The sequence below is a fragment of the Sorex fumeus genome, unplaced genomic scaffold, assembly GCF_029834395.1.
Source record: "Sorex fumeus unplaced genomic scaffold, SorFum_2.1 ptg000183l, whole genome shotgun sequence".
NCBI lineage: Eukaryota > Metazoa > Chordata > Mammalia > Eulipotyphla > Soricidae > Sorex > Sorex fumeus.
The window spans coordinates 7,146,746-7,167,827 of NW_026606240.1; the positions used below are offsets into that span (position 1 = coordinate 7,146,746).

At 40.1% G+C, this 21,082-nt stretch overlaps 1 protein-coding gene across 1 annotated transcript in view; it reads left to right on the plus strand.

The window, feature by feature from the left end:
* Nucleotides 1-21,082, plus strand: part of RHOBTB1 (Rho related BTB domain containing 1) — a 73,643-nt gene that overhangs the window by 25,236 nt on the left and 27,325 nt on the right. Inside the window, exons 2-3 of the mRNA XM_056107944.1 lie at nucleotides 6,224-6,425; nucleotides 6,790-6,893. Of these exons, the coding sequence (XP_055963919.1) occupies nucleotides 6,234-6,425; nucleotides 6,790-6,893 (296 nt within the window). The 5' untranslated portion in view covers nucleotides 6,224-6,233. The remainder of the gene's footprint in view (nucleotides 1-6,223; nucleotides 6,426-6,789; nucleotides 6,894-21,082) is intronic.

The following is a 21,082-nucleotide window of genomic DNA, read 5'->3' on the forward strand; positions in this document are numbered from 1 at the left end:
ATAATTCTACCTGCTACTCTAATTCCCCCATGATATGTAAAACATATGGTGTGAGTTGAGCGTGAACATGAAGAGTGGGTATGGTTCATTGATTGCAGGTGGAAAAAAAGATTATTTACCCAAGGGTTGCTTATGATCTTATTTTTTTATTATGTATTTTTTGAATCTAGAGATTTTCCAAGGTTGGTTATGTTTGAATACATCTAATGGATGTGTTTTGGTTTACTATTACTATCTAACAAACTACTTCAAAATATGATGACTTGACATAATATTCCCTCATGATTCTGTAGGTTGGCAAAGTGGTTCCTCACTGGTTTCTCTTGGGCAAACCCATAGTAAACTGGAGATTTGACTGGACTAGAAGACCCAAAATGGCCTCACGTCATGTGGAAATAGACAGTGACCATTGTCAGGGTTGACTTAGTTAGTCTCAGTGAATTTGCCCCTTCACTGGTACAGGTCAGCATCTTTAGATGACACACCCCTATAGAACAGTTTTCCAACAACATGAAAGTGGATCTGCAGGACCTTTTGTGGCCTAAATTTCAGAACTCACTCACCGTCACTTTTGCCTATTTGGGGATGTGTCAGGCAGGATATGAGATAGGCAAGGAAGGGGGATAATTTTGTAGCCAGATCTTGACAATACTCTTCTAAGTAAGGTATACAAATGATGGTTGTCAGCACTCCGCAGCAACCTCCCTGCACCTTGTCAGCAAGTCCTTCACTTCTTAACTTCCCTGACTTAACTTACCTCTTAATTTAGACTTTCAGGGTGTGCTGATAGATTCTTTATTATTTTGGGGGGGGTTTTTTGTTTGTTTGTTTCGGGACTATGCCTAGCAGTGCTCAGGGCTAACTCCTGACTCAGCACTCAGGGATCACTCTTTGGCAATGTTCAGGGAACCATATGGAGTGCCATGGGGTCAAACTTGGAGCCTCCACATACAAGGAACGAGCCTTACCCGCTCTACTATTTCTTTCTTTTTTTTTTTTTCTCTTTTGGGTCACACCCGGCGATGCACAGGGGTTACTCCTGGCTCTTGAACTCAAGAATTACTCCTGGCAGTGCTCGGGGGACCATATGGGATGCTGGGAATCAAACTCAGTTGGCCATGTGCAAGGCAAACATCCCACCCACTGTACTATTGCACTGGTCCCCGTTCTACTATTTCTACAACTCCCAGGATATTCAATATTTTAACTCTCAGAACCTATGTCCTGAGGATGAAGTAAATATCTGAAATAAAGTTCAAGTTTGTTTTTGTGACTTGATTATAAAGCTGTCACAGTAATAGATTGTCACCTTCCATTCTTTCCAGCTTTTCTTTTTCTTATTTAACTTTCTTATCTCTTTAGATATAGATCCAAAGGCGAAAAGTAGAAATCAGTGGGATTTATGGTGTTTAAATTTATGATCAGTATTAAATGAATAATATTTATTACTCTCATTCTACATAAATAAAAATCAGAAACCAGATAGTCATTATCCAGATGGTCCCAAGAGCTCATTCAACCATAGCAGAGAAAAATATGAATAAATTAGAGACCAGAATTAGAAGGATAAAATTGTATTTTTCATAATTACTAACATAATTTAATGTTTATTTGTTTATGTGTAACAGATGAACAATCAATTTATAACAATATAAGCATAGCATGAATTTACACCTTTGACTATGACTTCATATGCTTAAAATGCTTTGTAGATTAACATAAAATAAATTTTATCCCCCCCCAACTGTTTTTTATTATTTGAAAATTCTGCAGACTCTCTCTCCTGGAAATTTCATGACCAAAGTGTGTAATCTGAACTAAGCATTTAATTCTGCCCTTTCATTTCTTTTGTGTTCTGTCTTTTTGTCTTCTTTTTCCCAGCATCCAGCACCTCTGGCAGTCACTCATGACCAGTGTGTGAGGTTTTTCACTTTTAAGCAGACTGATAGAGTTTAGAGGACCCACAGATACAGAAATTGATACAGAAATTCTTTTTAGGACTGTGCATGAGACGTTTTTATTGGTAAAATAAGTCATGATTCTTTTGTGTTCGTGTGATCATAGTCTTAACATAAAACTAAGACTTTTTGTGGGGTCACACCCAGCTATGCACAAGGGTTACTCCTGGCTTTACACTCAGGAATTACTCCTGGCGGTGCTCAGGGGACCATATGGGATGCTGGGGATCGAACCTGTGTCTGCCACAGGCAAGGCAAATGTCCTACCCACTGTAATATCACTCAGCACAGCAAGTAGGGTATTTGCCTTGAATGCGGCTGACCCCGTTGACCCGAATTTGATTCCTTCGCTGTTCTCAGAGAGCCCGGCTAGCTACCGAGAGTATCTCACCCTCACCACAAAGCCTGGCAAGCTATGCGTGGTGAATTCGATATGCCAAACACAGTAACAACAAGTCTCACTTGTTGGGCCCACTCGAGCAAATCGATGAACAATGGGAGGACAGTGACAGTGACAGGTAAAAAATTTAAATTTACAGCAAAATAGGCTTTCTCGCTTAAGGCATTTAAAATAATGTAACTCTAGATTCCAACGATGTAAAACTTCCAGTGGAAACTCTTTCTCTGACACAGGCAGCCCCATGGTAATGTCATCAAAAGCATTGCCATTTTTTAATTCAAAAATCTATAAATACTCATACTTGAATCTTCTCTTCCAACTCTATTATCCTTTAGTCAATTATGACCTTCTGGATAGTGTCTCCCCATCCAGAACTTTCTCTTGATTCACTGCCTATGGTCAGCTCTGCTTCATTTTGTCTTTATGATCTTTCATAATTTTGAGTGATTTACTCTTAAATTGTTCTACTAAAATTTATCCTTTTATGGTTTTTTTCATTGTTTATGAGTTTGTATCCAATTCTGGTCTTCCACCAGACTTCGTTTTGTTATTATCTTCACATGTTTCTCTTCAGCTTTGTGATTCTTATTTTTTAAGCTCTCAGTGTGTCAAAGCGGTAGGGCGTTTGCCTTGCAAGCAGCCAACATGGCTGACCCGAGTTCGATTCCTCTGCCCCGCTCGGAGAGCCCGGCAAGCTACCGAGAGTATCTCGCCCGCATGGCAGAGCCTGGCAAGCTACCCGTGATGTATTCGATATGCCAAACACAGTAACAACAAAGTCTCCAATGGAGACTACTGGGCCTGCTCGAGCAAATCGATGAACAATGGGAGGACAGTGACAGTGACAGTGTGTCAAGTACTCTGTCAGGAATTTGAAACATCAGCTCACCCTAATCCTCACAACAACATTGGGAGAAAGATATTCTAATTTCCATTTAGCAGATGAGAAAGCTTAGACTCAAGAAATGCAAATTAAGTGCTCAAAATCAAATGAGCAGAAATTCACATCTATCTAAGACAGGATCAGCACCATTACATTTGGAACCGGGTAATTCTTTGTGGAGGCTGCCCCAGATTGAGGCTGCCCCAGATTTCGTAATATGCTTTGTGGTATTTTGACTTCAGCCCACTAGAAGACATTAAACTCCCCCAACCCAACTATGACAGCAAAAAAATTTCCAAAGAGTGAGAGAGGTGGATATTTAGGAGTCACCAACCTAATGCCAACATCACATCTGTATTATATTTCACTTTTTAATAGAGAACAAATAAAACCATAGAATTTCAAGCATCCAGGAGCTGCTCTGGTGCAATGTTCAGGGACCACCCTAGAGGTTGCTCAGGGGCTCATGAGGTGTCAGGGATCAAACCCAGGGCTCAGCATGTGCTGAAGCATGTGCTGAAGCCCTTTGAGTGTTCTCCCAGCTGGAGACTAAATTCTAAAGACATCTCTTTTAAGGGACTAGAGAGATAGTACAGCAGGTAAGGTGTTTGCCTTGCGCGTGGCAAACCCAGGTTCCATGGTTCCATTCCCAGCATCCCATGTGGTCCCCTGAGCACCACCAGGAGTGATTCCTGAGTGCAGAGCCAGGAATAACCCCTGAGCATTGCTGGATGTGACCCAAAAAGAAAAAAAAAGTCATCTCTTTTAGGTCTCACACACACCTGGATGATTATCACAATTGGAATTTTTTAATTAGAATTAAAGATTTTTTTTCTAAAAGATTCTCTTTTTCCTTACAAGGTTGTCATAGTCAGCATTTTCCAGGTGAGACCGGTACCTATTTGAAGCCCCTCCACCTTACAGGATACATTGGTAGGATCACAGCCTCAGCAAACACCTCTTGCTTTAAGCACCCCACACCAATCCTACCATCCCTGGGTTTCACACTTCTGTGAGTGTGCGAGGAGTCAGTTCCCCATATTTAGATAATCTTGATAAAGAGAAGGCATTCTTCTTCAAATTATTCCCATAGTGCTTGCTCTTTTCCTGCCCTTAATTTCATTTTACCCAAGTAAACATTTTTCTCATCACTTGAGTTAAACACTTCCTGACTCCCAAGAATGCATTAGGCCCTAGTTGGAATAGTTTCTTTATTGTAGTAAGTTTAAAAAAAAAAACTTACTGGGCTCTAAAAAAATGAATACCTAATCATTTTTGTCAGTTTTACAATAGGCCTCCTCAAAAGGAAAATTACAATATTTTAAAATCTTAAAATCATGCACAGTTGGTCACCCACTCAGCTGCCATAAGAGGCCATCTGCTTGGCCCCCTGAGTAGCTGAGCTGGCCATGCTTTCCATCTTCTTCTTGACCCCTCATTTATCAGCCCTTGTAAACTCTTTTTGAATGGTTTCAGGAAGATTCCAGAGTAGTTCTTCCTTGGGTAAAATTATTCTCTACTATATGGTCGAGATTTTCCTGCTGAAATTGCAGGAAGAATATTTTTATATCTTGGAGTGATAGCACAGGCTGGAGCGATAGCACAGCGGGTAGGGCGTTTGCCTTGCATGCAACCCACCCAGGTTTGATTCCTCCACCCCTCTCAGAGAACCCAGCATGCTACCGAGAGTATCTCACCCATACGGCAAAGCCTGGCAAGCTACCCATGACATATTCGATATGCCAAAAACAGTAACAACAAATCTCACATCTTAGTGTGAGACATCGCTGGTATCTGCTAGATCAAATCAATGAACAGTGGGCGGACAGTGCTACAGTGGACCGATTGCACAGAGCTGGAGCGATAGCACAGTGGATAGGGCGTTTGCCTTGCATGCCACCGACCTGGGTTCGATTCCTCCGTCTCCCTCTTGGAGAGCCCGGCAAGCTACTGAGAGTATCCCACCCACACGGCAGAGCCTGGCCAGCTCCCCGTGGCGTATTTGATATGCCAAAAACAGTAACAAGTCTCACAGTGGAGATGTTACTGGTGCCTGCTCGAGCAAATTAATGAACAGGAGGACAGTGCTACAGTGCAGTGTTTTTTGTGACTGTCTTGATTTAAACAAGTTTGATTAATAGAATAAATGAGTAAATATAAGCGAATGATTCTAACATGGGCTGGAGCAATAGCACAGTGGTAGGGCATTTGCCTTACAAGCAGCCAACATGGCCGACCCAAGTTCGATTCCTCTGCCCCTCTCGGAGAGCCCGGCAAGCTACTGAGAGTATCTCGCCCACACGGCACAGCCTGGCATGCCCCCGTGGCATACTCGATATGCCAAACACAGTAACAACAAGTCTCACAATGGAGACGTTACTGGGCCCGCTTGAAAAAATCGATGAACGATGGGAGGACCGTGATATTTACCGTGACCGTGATTCCAACATATCAAAACCCAGCCTAACATCATATTTATCTTTAAAGTAGAGGAGTTTAGACTTCTGACTATCCTTTATATCACTCACCATAATAGCCTAGCACATAGAGAAAACTGCTGCTTATTGGACCATGGAAAGATTTTGATGATATGGATCCTGATATTTCCAAGGCAGCTGATGCCCCAGAGCTTAGGGTTAAACCTGCAGGTGACCAGTCTCTATCCAGACCAACATGAGTAGCGAGGGAGCAATAAATGTGTGCCAGCAGTCCCTGGTTCGTCTGGATGGATCAGCAGGCAGGTTATGTTTAGAGAGAACCAAGGAGAAAATAACATGAAAACTGAAATAATTATTTGGGGTCAAAATAACAATCCAGTGTTTTCATACTTGTGTGAGCTATAAAGAGAAAACTTGGCTTTTAGCGAGGTATAATATGATCTCCCTAATTTCTTGTTTAGGCTGGAGTACCCCCAGAGCAGTGCTGGGACCAACAGGAGACTGCCCCGGCGTATAATGCAGTGTCATTGCTCTTTCTTAACAGAGTTTTATAAATGGACACTGACATGGACTATGAAAGGCCCAACGTTGAAACCATCAAGTGTGTGGTGGTGGGGGACAACGCTGTGGGGAAGACCCGCTTGATATGTGCCAGAGCGTGTAATACAACCCTCACACAGTATCAGCTGCTGGCCACCCACGTACCAACTGTGTGGGCGATTGACCAGTACCGGGTCTGCCAGGAGGTAAGATAAGATGGAGTGGGTGTTTTGTTTGGGTTTGGTTTTGACTCCTAAGAGCACGTCATTGGTACTGCTAGTTTGACTTTAAAAGTCGGGATAGGGGGAGTTGGAAGCGGGGAGTGTTAGCATTTTTAAAACACAAACTTTTTTTTAGCACCACACAGGAAAAGAGCAGAACGTAAATCCTGCTGTCTGGCTATGGGATCCAGAAAGACGGCATTTTCATCCACTAAGAAAACGGGGACTTCCATAAACTAAGTAGGAGACATTAGGAGACAAATTGCAAGTGAAGTTTAGTGGGCACTCTGGTGGCCAAGCCAGGCATCCTCCCTTGACCCTGAGCAGCGTTATCCACTTCTCCCCACAGGTCTTGGAGCGATCACGGGATGTCGTTGATGAAGTGAGTGTTTCTCTAAGGCTTTGGGATACTTTTGGCGATCATCACAAAGACAGGCGTTTTGCATATGGCAGGTAAACCAAAAAACCAAGACCAATGTAGTAAGGTTGAGCTGGAGAAAGAGTTCTCTCTCCCCAGATCCACAGCTGTTTGGTAGATCAATATAGAAAACCCCACTTCATATGGCCTTCAGCTATGTTAGGTCCCCCACTGCGTCTCAGAAAAGAAAAGAAACACAGAGCATTGTTTTAGGGTATCCATCTTCCTTTCTGGCTCCTCCCAGGAAGGATTTTATTTCAAACAAGTATTGTTCCCTGGTACAGGTACTGGATGAAAATTAAGTTATGCCCTCAGCCTTCTCATAACTCAGCCTTCTGAGTGCTTTTTCCTGAATAATACTTTATTTGCTTTCTGTTAGACTGTTTTAAATAATTTTAGCACTTGGCCACCCTGTCCTTTCATGACCATATTCGCAGAGTCTGATGTTACTTGCTTTTAGCTTTGTTATATGAAAAGTCTATTATTTTTATTGGAAGGTCATTTTTAAAAAGAAAGAAAAATATTTCTAAAGTCCTTCACAAGGCACGTTTCCAAAATGAACTGAAGCACTAATATCTATTTCTCATTTTTTAAAAAAGGAAGGAAAAATCAAATTAAATGAAGGAAAAACTTAGGACACTAATATTAGAACATGGTTAAAGTACCATAAAATGTTTGATGAGCTTATCATCATCAAAACTTAAAGTGTTAGAGAATGTATCAGAACTATCAAATTTATATAAGGAGGAGTTTTCTTATTCCTTTCCTATAACTTAATGTTTAATTTAAATTTTAGAATTCAGACCTCATTCATCACTTATTACTGTCAAAAACATGTTACCTCACAGGATTGGGTTAGTTAGATTGACCAAAACAGGAGTAACTCTTTGGTATTGAGATAAAAATTATGTAACTATCTCTATTTCTGAAAGCAAATAGTTTTCTTAAGCCTCTAAACAGACTTTTATAGGCATTAATCTAACTGGTCTAAAATACCAAATAAACTGCTTAACAGGTTTGTCCTATTCCTGAGAAGTAGCTCGTACATTGAAACTGCAGTTTAGACCAATTCATTGAATGAGCCTCAGAAAGAAGCAAACAGAACTAAAACTCTAATTTCTGAGGGCTGGAGCGATAGCACAGTGGGTAGGACGTTTGCCTTACATGCTGCAGACTGGGCTGACCTGGGTTCGATTCCTCCGCCCCTGTCGGAGAGCCCGGCAAGCTACCAAGAGTATCTCGCCCGCACTGAAAAGCCTGGCAAGCTACCCGCGATGTATTCGACATGCCAAACACAGTAACAACAAGTCTCACAATGAAGATGTTACTGGGCCCGCTCGAGCAAGTCGGTGAACAGCGGGAGGACAGTGCAGTGCTACAGCGCCTTGATAAAAAGGACTTTTGTCCTTCCTATGTAGTGTCATACTTTTCTTCTCCTTAAACTTCTTATTTTGTTTCTTACCATGCTGTTCTTCCTTCTTATTTTAGTAGTCATTTGTAATATCTGTGTTTTGAAAGAAGCTATTAAAATAACTGTAAACAAAGTAGGGAGATAGATGATAGTTCTCAAGGAACGTTTTCTACCCTTGCTTCTAAAAATGTGTCATGACAGTCCTAGACCTAAAGCTATTCAGGGTTTGCATCTATGAACTACTTTAGCAGCGCTATAGTTTGTTGCCATTTGAACTTTATGCCTTTGAAATAACTCAAGTCATTCATTTTTAATGTGGCCCCACAATGTGAAGCTTGTATTGTGGCGGTATGGGGTTTGCTTCATCAGCACATGAGAGTCCTACTCAGGATTGATTTAATGACATTTTAGATCTGATGTTGACAGGTTTATGTACGGCTACGTACAGTATCCTAATGTATTTGGAGCCATTTTACAATGTGTCATGTCTGTGCTTATTCGCTCTCTCCCAACAAAAATAAGCTTCTCTTTCATGTGACTCCCCTCACTTCAAAGTGCATTGTTCTGCACTCTTGTTTGTAATGTTTGGTTCTATCAACTGAAGCATTTTTCCCCTTTGATGGAATCAGGACCTGCTTTCCAAGCCAACTCTGAGCTACACAGAGGGGCTTCAGGAAACCCGGCTACATTCTTGGCCGACTTTTTCCTGGGCCTCACATTATGTGCATATTTGTGTCCTGTATTTCCTCTGCTTGAGTCTCCACAGCCACCCAGACTCCACAACTAGGAAAGAATGAAAATCAGAGCTGTTCTGTTTTAGACACCAGAGTCTTTCTGTCAACAGTAAATACATAACGCCACCTTGATACAATACCAGAAAATAACATTTTGTAGAAAAGTCTGTCCAAAGTAGGTTTCTTATATTCAGTATACAGCTCTGAACACTGCATTTTATTGTGGTAAGGGCTGTTTAATTTTTTTTCTGACTTCCATTTTTAGCTTCATATCATTCATGAAGGACAAAAATCATAATTAAAGTGTCAACAATAAATTTGGTTTGTATGCTACTTTTTTAACTCATATTTTTACTCTTCTTAGTGTGAATTTCAGTTCAAAGTGATGTGATATATTACTTATATTTGGACAATAGTTGGAATCTTTTAAAAAATAATTATTTTTATTTCTCTGAAAAAGCCAAACTCATACCAAGATATCTTAGACCTTGCCTTAATTTATTTCAGCTTTTTAGCACTGAGGAAGTTGAGACATTCTTCGCATGGAAAGTTGGAGTTAACAGAGTAGATCCCATCAACCAAGATGATGCTAGTTTTGAACTTCAAATATTCCTAGTGTGATGTTACTATAACCAGAATAGCATTGCTCTCTTTATGATTGTACTTTGTTTGGGAAGAGGGATTTGGGGATCATTCCCAGCAGTGCTCCAGGGTTATTCCTGGATCTGCGCTCATTTGAGACCCCTGGTGGTGTCCAGAGACCATAAGTGTCACCCAGGACTTCAACCAGGACTATGGTTGCTTGCTTCCTGTCCCATTTCTATGTTCCTCTCTTTATAACTTAAAGGTAACTATGTAAGTCATTTTTATCCAACTAGAATAATAGCTGTCACATATAAAAATTTAACCGTGTCCCAGCCAAAACATTAGGTGCTTTGCCAACATTCGTTTAGTTAATCCTTTCAGGAATTTTAGGAGGCAGAGATTATTACCATGCTACAGTCGAGAAGAGTTGAGTTCTTTATTACCTTAACCTCTTAAACTTCACCCAAAGTAAGTTTAAGAGGCATATTCAAACCCAGTCTTGCCTAACTCTTACATTTCACTCTTTCCTCTGTTCCAGGATATGTCAACCTTATTTTAAACAGGGTAGAATTGAAAATCACCCCACATGGAGGAACTAGATGTCTATTTGCTATTTGCTTTTTCATATTTGTATAGAAGCTCAGAACTAGAAGAGATCACAAAAGGTCATCTAGTTGGCCCCTTTTCTTCAGAAAAGGAAATCATCTGTCTAGGAAAATCTATGGGTCGGAGTGGTTAGTTTTTATGAAGATGTAAGGTAACAGAGGAGCACCAGCACCTTAAAACTTAACACATTTGAAATCTGTCATATACTCTCTAATTTAGAGTGAATGACTCTTGTAGCCTTTCTTTCTACCACCTACTTCCTATCCACTTTTGGATGAACTTTTGAAGCTCTTTTCTGGATCTTTCTAAAATGTCAAGAACAAAATTGTATATGCAGCTATGGCTGTGATCAGCTGCTCAGTTTTTGGCAAGGAAGGAACCTCTTTTTAAAGAGATATCATTCTAGAAATTTTCTCTGGAACTATAAATGAGAAATGTTCACATTTAGCTACCTGGATCTGAAATTGTAAACAAGTAGAAAGTGCTTTGTCTTCAACAGGATGTCTGAGCTCCACTGTCCCACTTCAGTAGCCACCCCACATGTCAGTAATTGCATTAAAACGATCATTATGTCAAAAAGAAAATTGTTTCATTTCCTGGTAAATCCTTAGGTTTTGTTTGATTCTTTTTTTTTTCCCTTTTGGAGTTACCTTGAGTGGTTCTTGGACTTATTCCTGGCTCTGTGCTCAGGGATAATTCCAGCTATGTCTCAGGGAACCATATGTGATGCCTGGGATTGAATAGGTTTGCCATGTGCAAGGCAAGGACCCTTACCCATTGTACTGTCGCTGCTACCCAAGTTTTATTGTGTTTATTTTTTTCAAGTATTATTATTTTAAGTTTTGTCCATCTGTGTGACTGAGCTTTCTTGCACCTCCGTAAAGTTTGCACTTGAGGGAATTCAAACCACAAATAGGTATTGTAAAGGGATTGATAATAACTGTTACGAGTCATGTTCTAAAGATACTTAGTCTTATGCACTGCTGTGCTTTAAGTCCTAAGATCACTACTGTGATATTAGTCCTAAGAAGTTTTGCTAGTTTTTATACTTTAATATCCCTAAACACTGGTTCATGTGTAGTAAGAGTTCTGGAGAGAGGTGAGTTAGCACATTTGGGCCATATTTGTGTGATTATAAAGTAGTTAGCCTTCAGGCCACATTTGGTATAAACAGTGCCATGGAATTATCCTAAATCTCTTTACTGAAACTCTTTCAATGGGAGAAAGACAGAGAAAGTTGAAAACAGGGAGAGTAGAGAAGATAGGAGGATTGAGTTGAAAGTTTCAAGTGAAAAATCCAGAATAAAAATATTTCCATTTCTTTAAAATTCTAGAATCTACAATCTAATCTCCATTGAGAAAAAAATATATACTGTACCCTGGGGAAGAAGATGGAGGAAGGGATAGATAATATGGGGAATGATCAAAGTGTTGGTTATCTTAACTGGATTATGTGTCATTTTTATAGACAATATAGTTGTGTTTTGTGTGGAATTTCCATAAGACAATAAATGTTTTGATTATAGAATTTGCTTATCAATGAAAATATAAGTTGTGTGAATGTGGAATAATTAAATAAGACTAGATCCAACTGAAAATGGGCAATGGAATTGTTCGAGAATCTCTAAAGTGAATTAAATAAGACGCTATTAAATTGTCTCCAAGTGCTGCTCCTCCCAGAGATAAGAGGCCTCAGCTTTGTGGATGATAGCCTGACCACTGCTTTGGGTCTTTGGCTGTAGTTTTGTTTGTATCTTTTTCTAAGAAGATACATTTGACCATGGACCTTGTTTATGGAAAACATCACGTTCTGTAAAATCCGATTTCTCCATCAAACAGTAACAGTTTGTCTTTCCACAGTTGGTATGCTGTGGCTTGGTAGAAGGTTCTGGTAACCTTGAGAAGAATACGCAAGGGACCAGATACCCTAGCTGGGATCTGGGTGCAGAGTTGAGCAATCAGGTGTGTCCTTTCGTGGGAATTGAAGCCCACAACAGGTGTGAGCCTCCACTCTGGTTTGTTTCTCTGGGTTGAGTTTCTGCCTTCCTTTCCAGTTTTATCTCTTGCTCGACACCTACAAAATATTTATAGTTTGGTGTCTTCTGTGTCTACAAGTGTGCGTGCATTACATTCACAAAGGAACAATTCCAAACATTTCTCCTACAATTCCATATTCTCCCACAACTCCTTGCCGCACACAATTCTTAACTCTCTATCACCTTCAGAATCTAGGAGAGGTGTCTTTCCTCTACATTCCCGTAGGGCATCTTTGCAAGTATCTACTGTAGCAATGATGAATTTGGAAACTGACTCCTTAACCATCTCCCATTCTCTTCATTTCATTTCATTTCATCATCCTGTTAATCGTCGATTGCCTCGAGCAGGCCCCAGTAACGTCTCTTTCATCCTAGCCCTGAGATTATATTCACGGCCCCCCCATTCTCTTATTCCCTGCATTTTGTTATTATTGGCATTATTTTTTTCTTTTTTCTTTTTGCTTTTTGGGTCACACCCAGCAATGCACAGGGGTTACTCCTGGCTCTGCACTCAGGAATTATCCCTGGCAGTGCTCAGGGGACCATATGGAATGCTGGGAATCAAACCCAGGTCGGCTGCGTGCAAGGCAAACACGCTACCCGCTGTGCTATCTCTCCAGCCCCCTATTATTGGTATTATTAGAACAAGGACTTTGTCTTTTTATTTATATCCCTAATGCTTGAAAACCTGATATGTTTGACAAGTTTAATATATGGTTGTTAAATTAAATGCATATATCTATAGATCAGTCTCACACATGCAAGGATCTTCTAGGGAATTTGCCAGGAAATACCATTATTACAAACTCAAATTATTCCTCAAATTATTTCTCTTACGTTTGTATTTTTGTAGTGAAGGAATATTAATCATGTCCCTGCCTGAAGGTGATAAAGATTAAAACACTGGGGTCTGACCTCTCTAACAATTGAAAAAGTTGCTAGGAGGTTCACTGGAAAAGGGGTGATATCTACTCAGGAATAGCCCCAAGTGTTCTCCCTGTTTTGTCTTAAGAAATTTTGATTTTGGTAAAAATTACCAATAATTTCAATCATTCAAAATGTCTCCTGAATAGCATACTTTTTAATACTAATATCATAGCACACACCAAATATATAAGTGAGAAGACAAATATAGTCTTTGTATACAGATGATACAGTTTTTTACTAGTGATCTTTTAGAAAAACTGAAGTTCTGAAGATAAATAACTACAACCGTGGTCTTTCTATAAAAGTTGAAACTAAATCCAAAGGCATAATCATCCTGAGACCAAAACTTCTCTTCTATAATATATGCAATGGAAAAATTTTAATGAAGAATTTTACCCTGTGACCCCCTAATGACTTAAAATGTGGTTATAGTTCCAAATTTCCCACTAAGTGAAAAGACAAAAACACCAACCTTGAAATAGATTTAGCTAATTCACTCTGTTAAATTGACTTTATAGATAACTATGCATTTAGGAAACAAAGCATATTCCCATTAAATGTGAAGTCAAAGGTAGCCTGAGCCAATAATTAGATTGGAGGGTATAAATGATCAGTCACTTTATCTTAACTTGGAACAACTCTCATTGACTATTGAGCTCCTTAAAACATCACTTCTGATCTCTCTTGCATCCACTGCACAATTCAAGCTCTCCCTCTGCCCAAACCTGCCTGCGTCCTTCAAGATTGAGGACTCTTACTCAGATAATTATATTAAAAATTACACTTTCCACCTGTATGTTCTTTCTTTTGGGGCATCGTTTATAAGATGTTTATGATAATCCATATATATGTAATTCATTAATTCAAATAAAGCATTAAATAGAATAGTTAAAGTGGATTGCTACAACTTTGTACTCATTCATTAAAGACAAGCAAAAACACATTTGACTCAATTCATATAAATAATTCAAAAAGTTTAAGTTGCAAGAAATTTGAATCTGGATCCTATATGAAAGCACTCAGGCATAGCACTGCAGCGATACCAAATCATCTGGCACACAGAAAATATTTCTGTGCCATACTCAGTGTCACCTTGACCTGCTATTCCACACTGTCCTTCCTGCTCTGAGCTGGTACATCTTGTCTTGTAACCAGAAGACAAATAATCAGAAGATCTGAGATTCCTGTGCTCAACTGGCTGTTGTTTGAAATTGTCCTTGGGGTGCAGCATTGCCAAATGAGATAGCAGTGAGACTTGATTGGTGACTGGGGTCACTCATGTGTTTTAGGGACCCAGAAGGAGGCTGGCTGCTGCCCAATCACTGGTCACATGGCTGGGGAAAATAGTCCTTTGTGGTTCAGCCCAGAAAAGCACTGATTGACCAAAAAGATGACACAGAAATATAAACGAAGAGGTTAGTAAAGTGGATAAAGGAGCCTATGTGTTGTATAATACATCAATATCTTATGTTCTTTTTCGTTTCTCCATATTCCTAAAACTGTAGCACAGGGCTGAGGAAAGAGCACAGGGAGTGAGGCTCAGCCCATCCCTGTCTCATCCCTGGCACCGTCGGTCCCCAGAGCACTACCAAGAGTGATCCTTGAACAGGAGCCAGAAGTACACCCTGGGAGCAACCAGATGTTGCCCAGACTCCCAACAAAGAACACTAAAACAATACAAAACACCATCGCCTGACAAGTTAGGTCAAACAGGGGTAACTATCTTGACTTTACATCATGGAAAAGAAAAACATCCATGTACCATTTCTGTACTAGTATTGCCTAACAAAAACGTATTTCAGCCTACATAGTTTTCCTTTTTAAATTATGTGGTGTTACAAGCAAGAGATTTTGAGTAATTTTACAGTGTCTTCAAAGGAAAATTTTTTATTATCTTTCAGCAATTCTGTGCCAATAAATGACATGAGCTCACAAGCCAAAATTGTATTGTAGTTACAATACAAATGTCATCCTTGGTGACATTTGAACTCCTAATCACATTGGTCTGACAAAAAGTAGTACTTTACAAAGTTTATAAAACAGATATTTACCTTATTGAATCTTAACAACTGTCAGTAAATCAAATGTTGATCATTCATTAGATTTCCAAAATAATTTGACCTCTTTATTATTTGCCTGAAACTTCTCTTCCTAGAGAGTATAATCAGAATTTTATATATATATATATATAAACCAAAATACAAATTTCTCTTTAAATTTATCATCCTGGCTTTTTTTTTTACTCTAACAGAGCTTATGTTTGTTTGTTGTTTAATGGTTTGTGAAATAGAGTGTGCTTCTTTAGGCCTTAATTCCATGTAACTAACTCAGAATCAATCCTAAAAGTGCCTTCACATTTCTTTATATTTCCTTTGCTTTGGGAGGTAATTTAATTCCTGGAAGAGATCATTAATCCATTTTTATTGTGGTATTACAAATAATCCAATTAGATAGGGTAAAGGATTTTTTTAGAAAAAAATTAATTTTAAAAATTAACTGGTTAATGTTTGATGAATACCAGACATATGGCACAGCAGTCTTTCAGCAAGAATTGATGAAACGTAGTATGCTCACATACTCTTTTTGTTCTTTATAAAATGTTTAATGTATCCTCGGCTTATTTGAGACGAAATTCATTCCTTTCATATTGTGGGCCTACAGACACAGTCACATTGACATCCTTCAACCTTCAATATTAAGAAGGTATTTTAATTTGAATATATAGTAATGGAGAACGCTTTTTATTGCAAACAGCTACAACAATGAGAGAAAACTGGGCAGAATCCCTGAAGATAAAACAGTGTAGACAAGAACATAAATAATTAAAATTTACTGCTAGAATTGCCGAAACAAAGATGACACAACCAGGAACAGGAAAGAAGAACCCGGGGAAAATTCTTTGGCCTTATTCCTGACTCCCATTGACCATGTCACACATATGGTCCAATAGCAAATCCTATTCACTTACTTTCCACCTCTGTAAAGTGTGTGTAGGTGACCACTTCTCACCACTTGCACTGCTCCTTGGTCAAAATAATGGTTCACGTCCGGCCGGGGTTCGAGCCCGCACCCCACTCGTTATTCCCCCACTCGGGTCTCAGTGATGGGGACAGGGTGGAAAGCGGGTCTCACTGAGTCACCTCTGCAGTACGCGACCCCCCCCCCCCACCCTCCCCAGGCCGCTCACTCCACGCCCCACTTCCGCCCACCAAGACAGAGGAATGGAAGAGCCTGAATGTTACACACAGTCACTCAGTCACACACTCAATCACACAGTCACACTCACACACTCACATACACTCTCGCACACTCACATTCACACATACACACCCACATATCTCTCTCTGAATTGAGTCCCTTTAAATGGTTCACTTTTCCCTTCACCTTTTGTCTTTCATAGTAGCAGAGTGTTGCTGTTACAAAATAAATTGTCATTCTGCTGCTTATACCTCTTAATGGTCTACCTGTTCATCCAAAATAAGAGCCAGACACTCAAACACCTTCCTTACCTCAGTCAGCATTGCCACTCTAATATAAGAACATCCCAGGTGTTGTCCTACCTCAGGACCTTTGCACCAGCTGTTTCCTCTTTTCCATTTTACACCCCTTCCCCATAAAATATCAGTATGTTACCTCCTTCACTTCTCTCAAGGCCTAACTGAAATGACTTTCAGTCATCTCATTTCATCGACAACCTGTTTCCTATTAATTCTTATTTATCTGGGGACCACACTTGGCAGTGCCCATGGGCTGCTCCCAGCTCTGTGCTCAGGGCTCATTCCTGGTAGTACTTGAAGAACAATGCCATGCTGGAAATGGTATCCAGGCATCCCATGTGCTGAGAATGTGCTCCAGCCCATTGCTCCATCTCTGTCACCCTAGGCTCACAATTCCTGTCTACCCTGTTTTATGTCCTGGTTAGTACTTATCACTACCTATCATACTAATCATTTTATGTATTTTTCTTATTGTCTCTGTTCTCCACTAGGATATAAGCTTGACGAATATTAGCACAAACTCAGCAATTTGTGTCCGTAAATAACTACCATATCCCCAACGTCAAGAATAGTCTGGTATGCGGGAGGTTATTAGTTAATATTTCTGGGGGAAAAATGATTGAATGATTATTTTTTGATAGTGTGTAAGTTGTTAGCCCACCTTTATCAGTTCAAAGAGGATTGCTGAGAGGCTTACATTACGGTGCCTCCTTCTCATGGATCTTGCCTGGCTTGCAAAGTTTCACTTCAGAAGAGTCAAAGAAGTTAATCCCAGAGCTTCCCATCTGGCATTCTAGCTGACACGAGGCCTTCTCTCAGGAGAAAGCATTAATAGTGTTGGAATAAAGTTCCTCAGTCACTTAGCTTCAGGGAACACCAAAAAGAAATGAAAATGCGGAGTGCAGTAAGGAGGGAATTTATGACCACGGTTTTCACCTTCTTCTATTAGGCAAACCTTCATTAGTTCTGCTTTCTTTGAACAGAAGTTAAATGGGATCACTTACGCCCTTTCTGTTAATAAATTGCTTCTGCTTCACTCAATTTCACTTTCACTCTATCACTACTGACAATTCTACGAGGTATAAAAATATGGATAGTCAAAGAAATACGGATTGCTACATGTAGAGAAAGGGGTACCATTTAAGGTAAGGACATTGCCCCTGGGATATTAGCCCTAAAATGGTTCAAAAGAAAACCAGCCATTTTTAACATTCCAGTATTATGTACGTAAGTTTGGTGGCACGGGTGTTTTCCTGCACTTTAAAGCATGCATTGCTTTGATCTCACTTTTGGCGGGTGGGGGAAAACTGGTTGAAAATGTTGCTTCCTACTAAACATGCAGTTATGGGCTTGAAACAAATAGTTGTGCATGCTAATCACTCCCAAATCTGGATATATTTCAGGGTGTTTTCACAGTTTTCCCCACATAACATCTGTACTTAAGAAGCCTCCCTGCTATTGGTAAAGTATTGATTTGATTTATCTACTTACATTCAGGGCATGCATGGTCTACTGCCCTGCTCTCCCCAGATTCCCTCCCAGGTGTTCCCCTGCAGGCCTCTCCATCCTCCATGAGTACGAGTTTACACAGCCATTCATCTCCAGGTGGTTATGTTCACCATCACTGACAACTCCCTCTGCATCTCATACACACCGGGCTGCTCCCCTACTAAAATTTTCCAAAGTCACGTTTCACACATTCCTTTTCTCTACCATGCTCACAACTGTTTTGTGCTGTTTTGATCTGTCTGTTTGCATAGCGCTGTCAGACTCCGTGCATGAAAGGTATGTTGATATGAATGGTTTTAAACATGTTTCTGTAAAGACCTATCTTATTGGGGGGTGGGGGGGCAGGAGGGAGAGAAGGGAATGGATCTCAAAGTCGAAAAGGTGTAGGTCAGGAATTCCTGCTTGACACTTTGCCAGGAGATTTGTGTATGTTGACAACAAAGCCCATCAAAAATGTGATCATGTAAAAATACAAAGACTACGGAAGTCTGTGCTAAAAATATATATAATAGAAAACACTTTAAAATAAAGAAATATCAGGACTGGGGTGATAGTACAGTGGGTAGGGCATTTGCCTTGCATATGGCCAACCCAGGTTCGATCCCTGGCCTCCCATAGAGTCCTCTGAACAACATCAGGAGTGATTTTTGAGTGCAGAACCAAGAATGAATCCCTGAGCATCACCATGTATGTTAAAAAAAGAAGGAGGAGGAGAAGGAGGAGAAGGAGAAGAAGAAGAAATATTCATGGAGATGTGGAGTTAACAATTTGCTTAAAATTAGACATTTAAAAGGAGGTATTGCCAAGCAAGATTCATATATATGTAATTGTTAGCATATTCTTGGTCATCAAACTTCATAAACATGTGATCCCACCAGAACTGGCACATTGGAGGTCATTTGAGTGTCACACTCATAGCTGTCTACCAGACTGAATGGAATGGACTGTCCTCCATATTACCAATAAAAGTTTATCTCTTAGATAAACTCCTATATTGGTATTTCCAACTTTAGTACATAGCACAGCGGTAGGGCGTTTGCCTTGTAGTCTTGCATAGAGTGTAATTTATTTATTTAATTATTTAGCATGGCCAGATAAGCATGGGAGCAGCCTCTGCAACACCTAAGCTGAGCAGGGTGGCAGAGTAGTTGGGCCCAGAAATGGAAAGACTGAGGGAAAAGATGAAGGGAACTTTTGCAATGAGAAAGAACTTCAGAAATTCAATTCCTAAAAGCAATTTTTTGATATCGATGAGCTCCCTTTTTCAACCGTTTCTTCGGAGAATGAATTTACCATTCATTCTTTGGGTGAAATAGTTTAATTTCTGGATGAAATTTGATTCCCTGATCTTTTCACACAAAGTCTGTAGTATTTCACAGTAAATGTTAGAAGCACATATCCTAAGAACAAGGGTGGCATTTTTGGAAGATGTAGTTGGGGCCAAAATATGTGTGGGTAAGATGCATGTTTTTTAGCTTTTTTTTCCTTGACTCTTCCAACAAAGTTTGTGTCAAACTTTGCATGCTTTCAAATTATTTTTTTTCCAATCTTTCATGCTGGAGCGGTAGCACAGCAGGTAGGGCGTTCGCCTTACAAGCAGCCAACATGGCCGACCCAAGTTCGATTCCTCCGCCCCTCTCGGAGAGCCCGGCAAGCTACCGAGAGTATTCGATATGCCAGACACAGTAACAACAGTCTCCAATGGAGACGTTACTGGGCCCGCTCGAGCAAATCGACGATCAACGGGAGGGCCTTTACCTTTACCTTTACCAATCTTTCACATGTTACCTTTGGCCTATATTTTCATTGCAAGTGCTTTTTATTTGTTTAATATCTGAAGAAAAATATTCAACTGAATTTGACTTTATTTATGAGTTCAGGAATTTTTTTAGATGATTTGGCCTCTTTCTGATTCTTCCCTCTTCTTTCACAAAAGTGGAGATTGAGTAACAACTTTCTCAATACAGAAGTCACTTTGGGTCAGTTTTAAAAATTTTAAATTCTGGGGCTGAAGAGATAGCACAGCAGGTAGGGCGTTTGCCTTGCAAGCGGCCGACCCGGGTTCGATTCCCAGCATCCCATATGGTCCCCTGAGCACCGCCAGGAGTAACTCCTGAGTGCAGAGCCAGGAGTAACCCCTGTGTGTCACTGGGTGTGCCCAAAAAGCAAAAAAATAAAAATAAAAATTTTAAATTCCTTTGGGTCAGTTTTAACCTACTCACTCAAAATGTTATTTTACAGATATTACTTGATATAATTCTCTCTTAGATAAACTTCTATATTGATATTTCCAACTTTAGTACATAGCACAGCGGTAGGGCATTTGCCTTGCACGCAGCCAACATGGCTGACCCGAGTTCGATTCCTCCGCCCCTCTCGGAGAGCCTGGCAAGCTACCTGTGATGTATTCAATATGCCAACACAGTTACAACAAAGTCTCCAATGGAGACGTTACTGGGCCCGCTCGAGCAAATCTATGAACAACGGGAGGATAGTGACAGTGACAGTAGTACAAGAAAACACATCCCCCCACCGCCCCCCCCGAGTTAAATATTTCACCGACAACAAAGGACGATGTCTCTAAGTCCTTGTAATCCTGCCTTTCTTTAATGAAGATGCTTAGACAAGTCAAAAGAAATTTCATTTTTCTGCCCCTTTGCAGTATTTCTGGATTTTTGAGTTTTGTCTACTTTGTATTTGCCCTATGCATTCTTGAATTCCGGTGCATTCTAATCTAAATAACTGTAGGACTCCGTTTAAATCCTATCAGCTTCTTTTTACTGCTGAAATAAGAACCCCGGGGTCATAGCTAGGCTAACGCGGCTGCCTAATATATGAAAATGTCCACATCAAACTCCCCAATTATTTTTAAACCCAGTTCTTCAAAGGAAAAAAATGTAAAATGCCATAGAAGTAGAA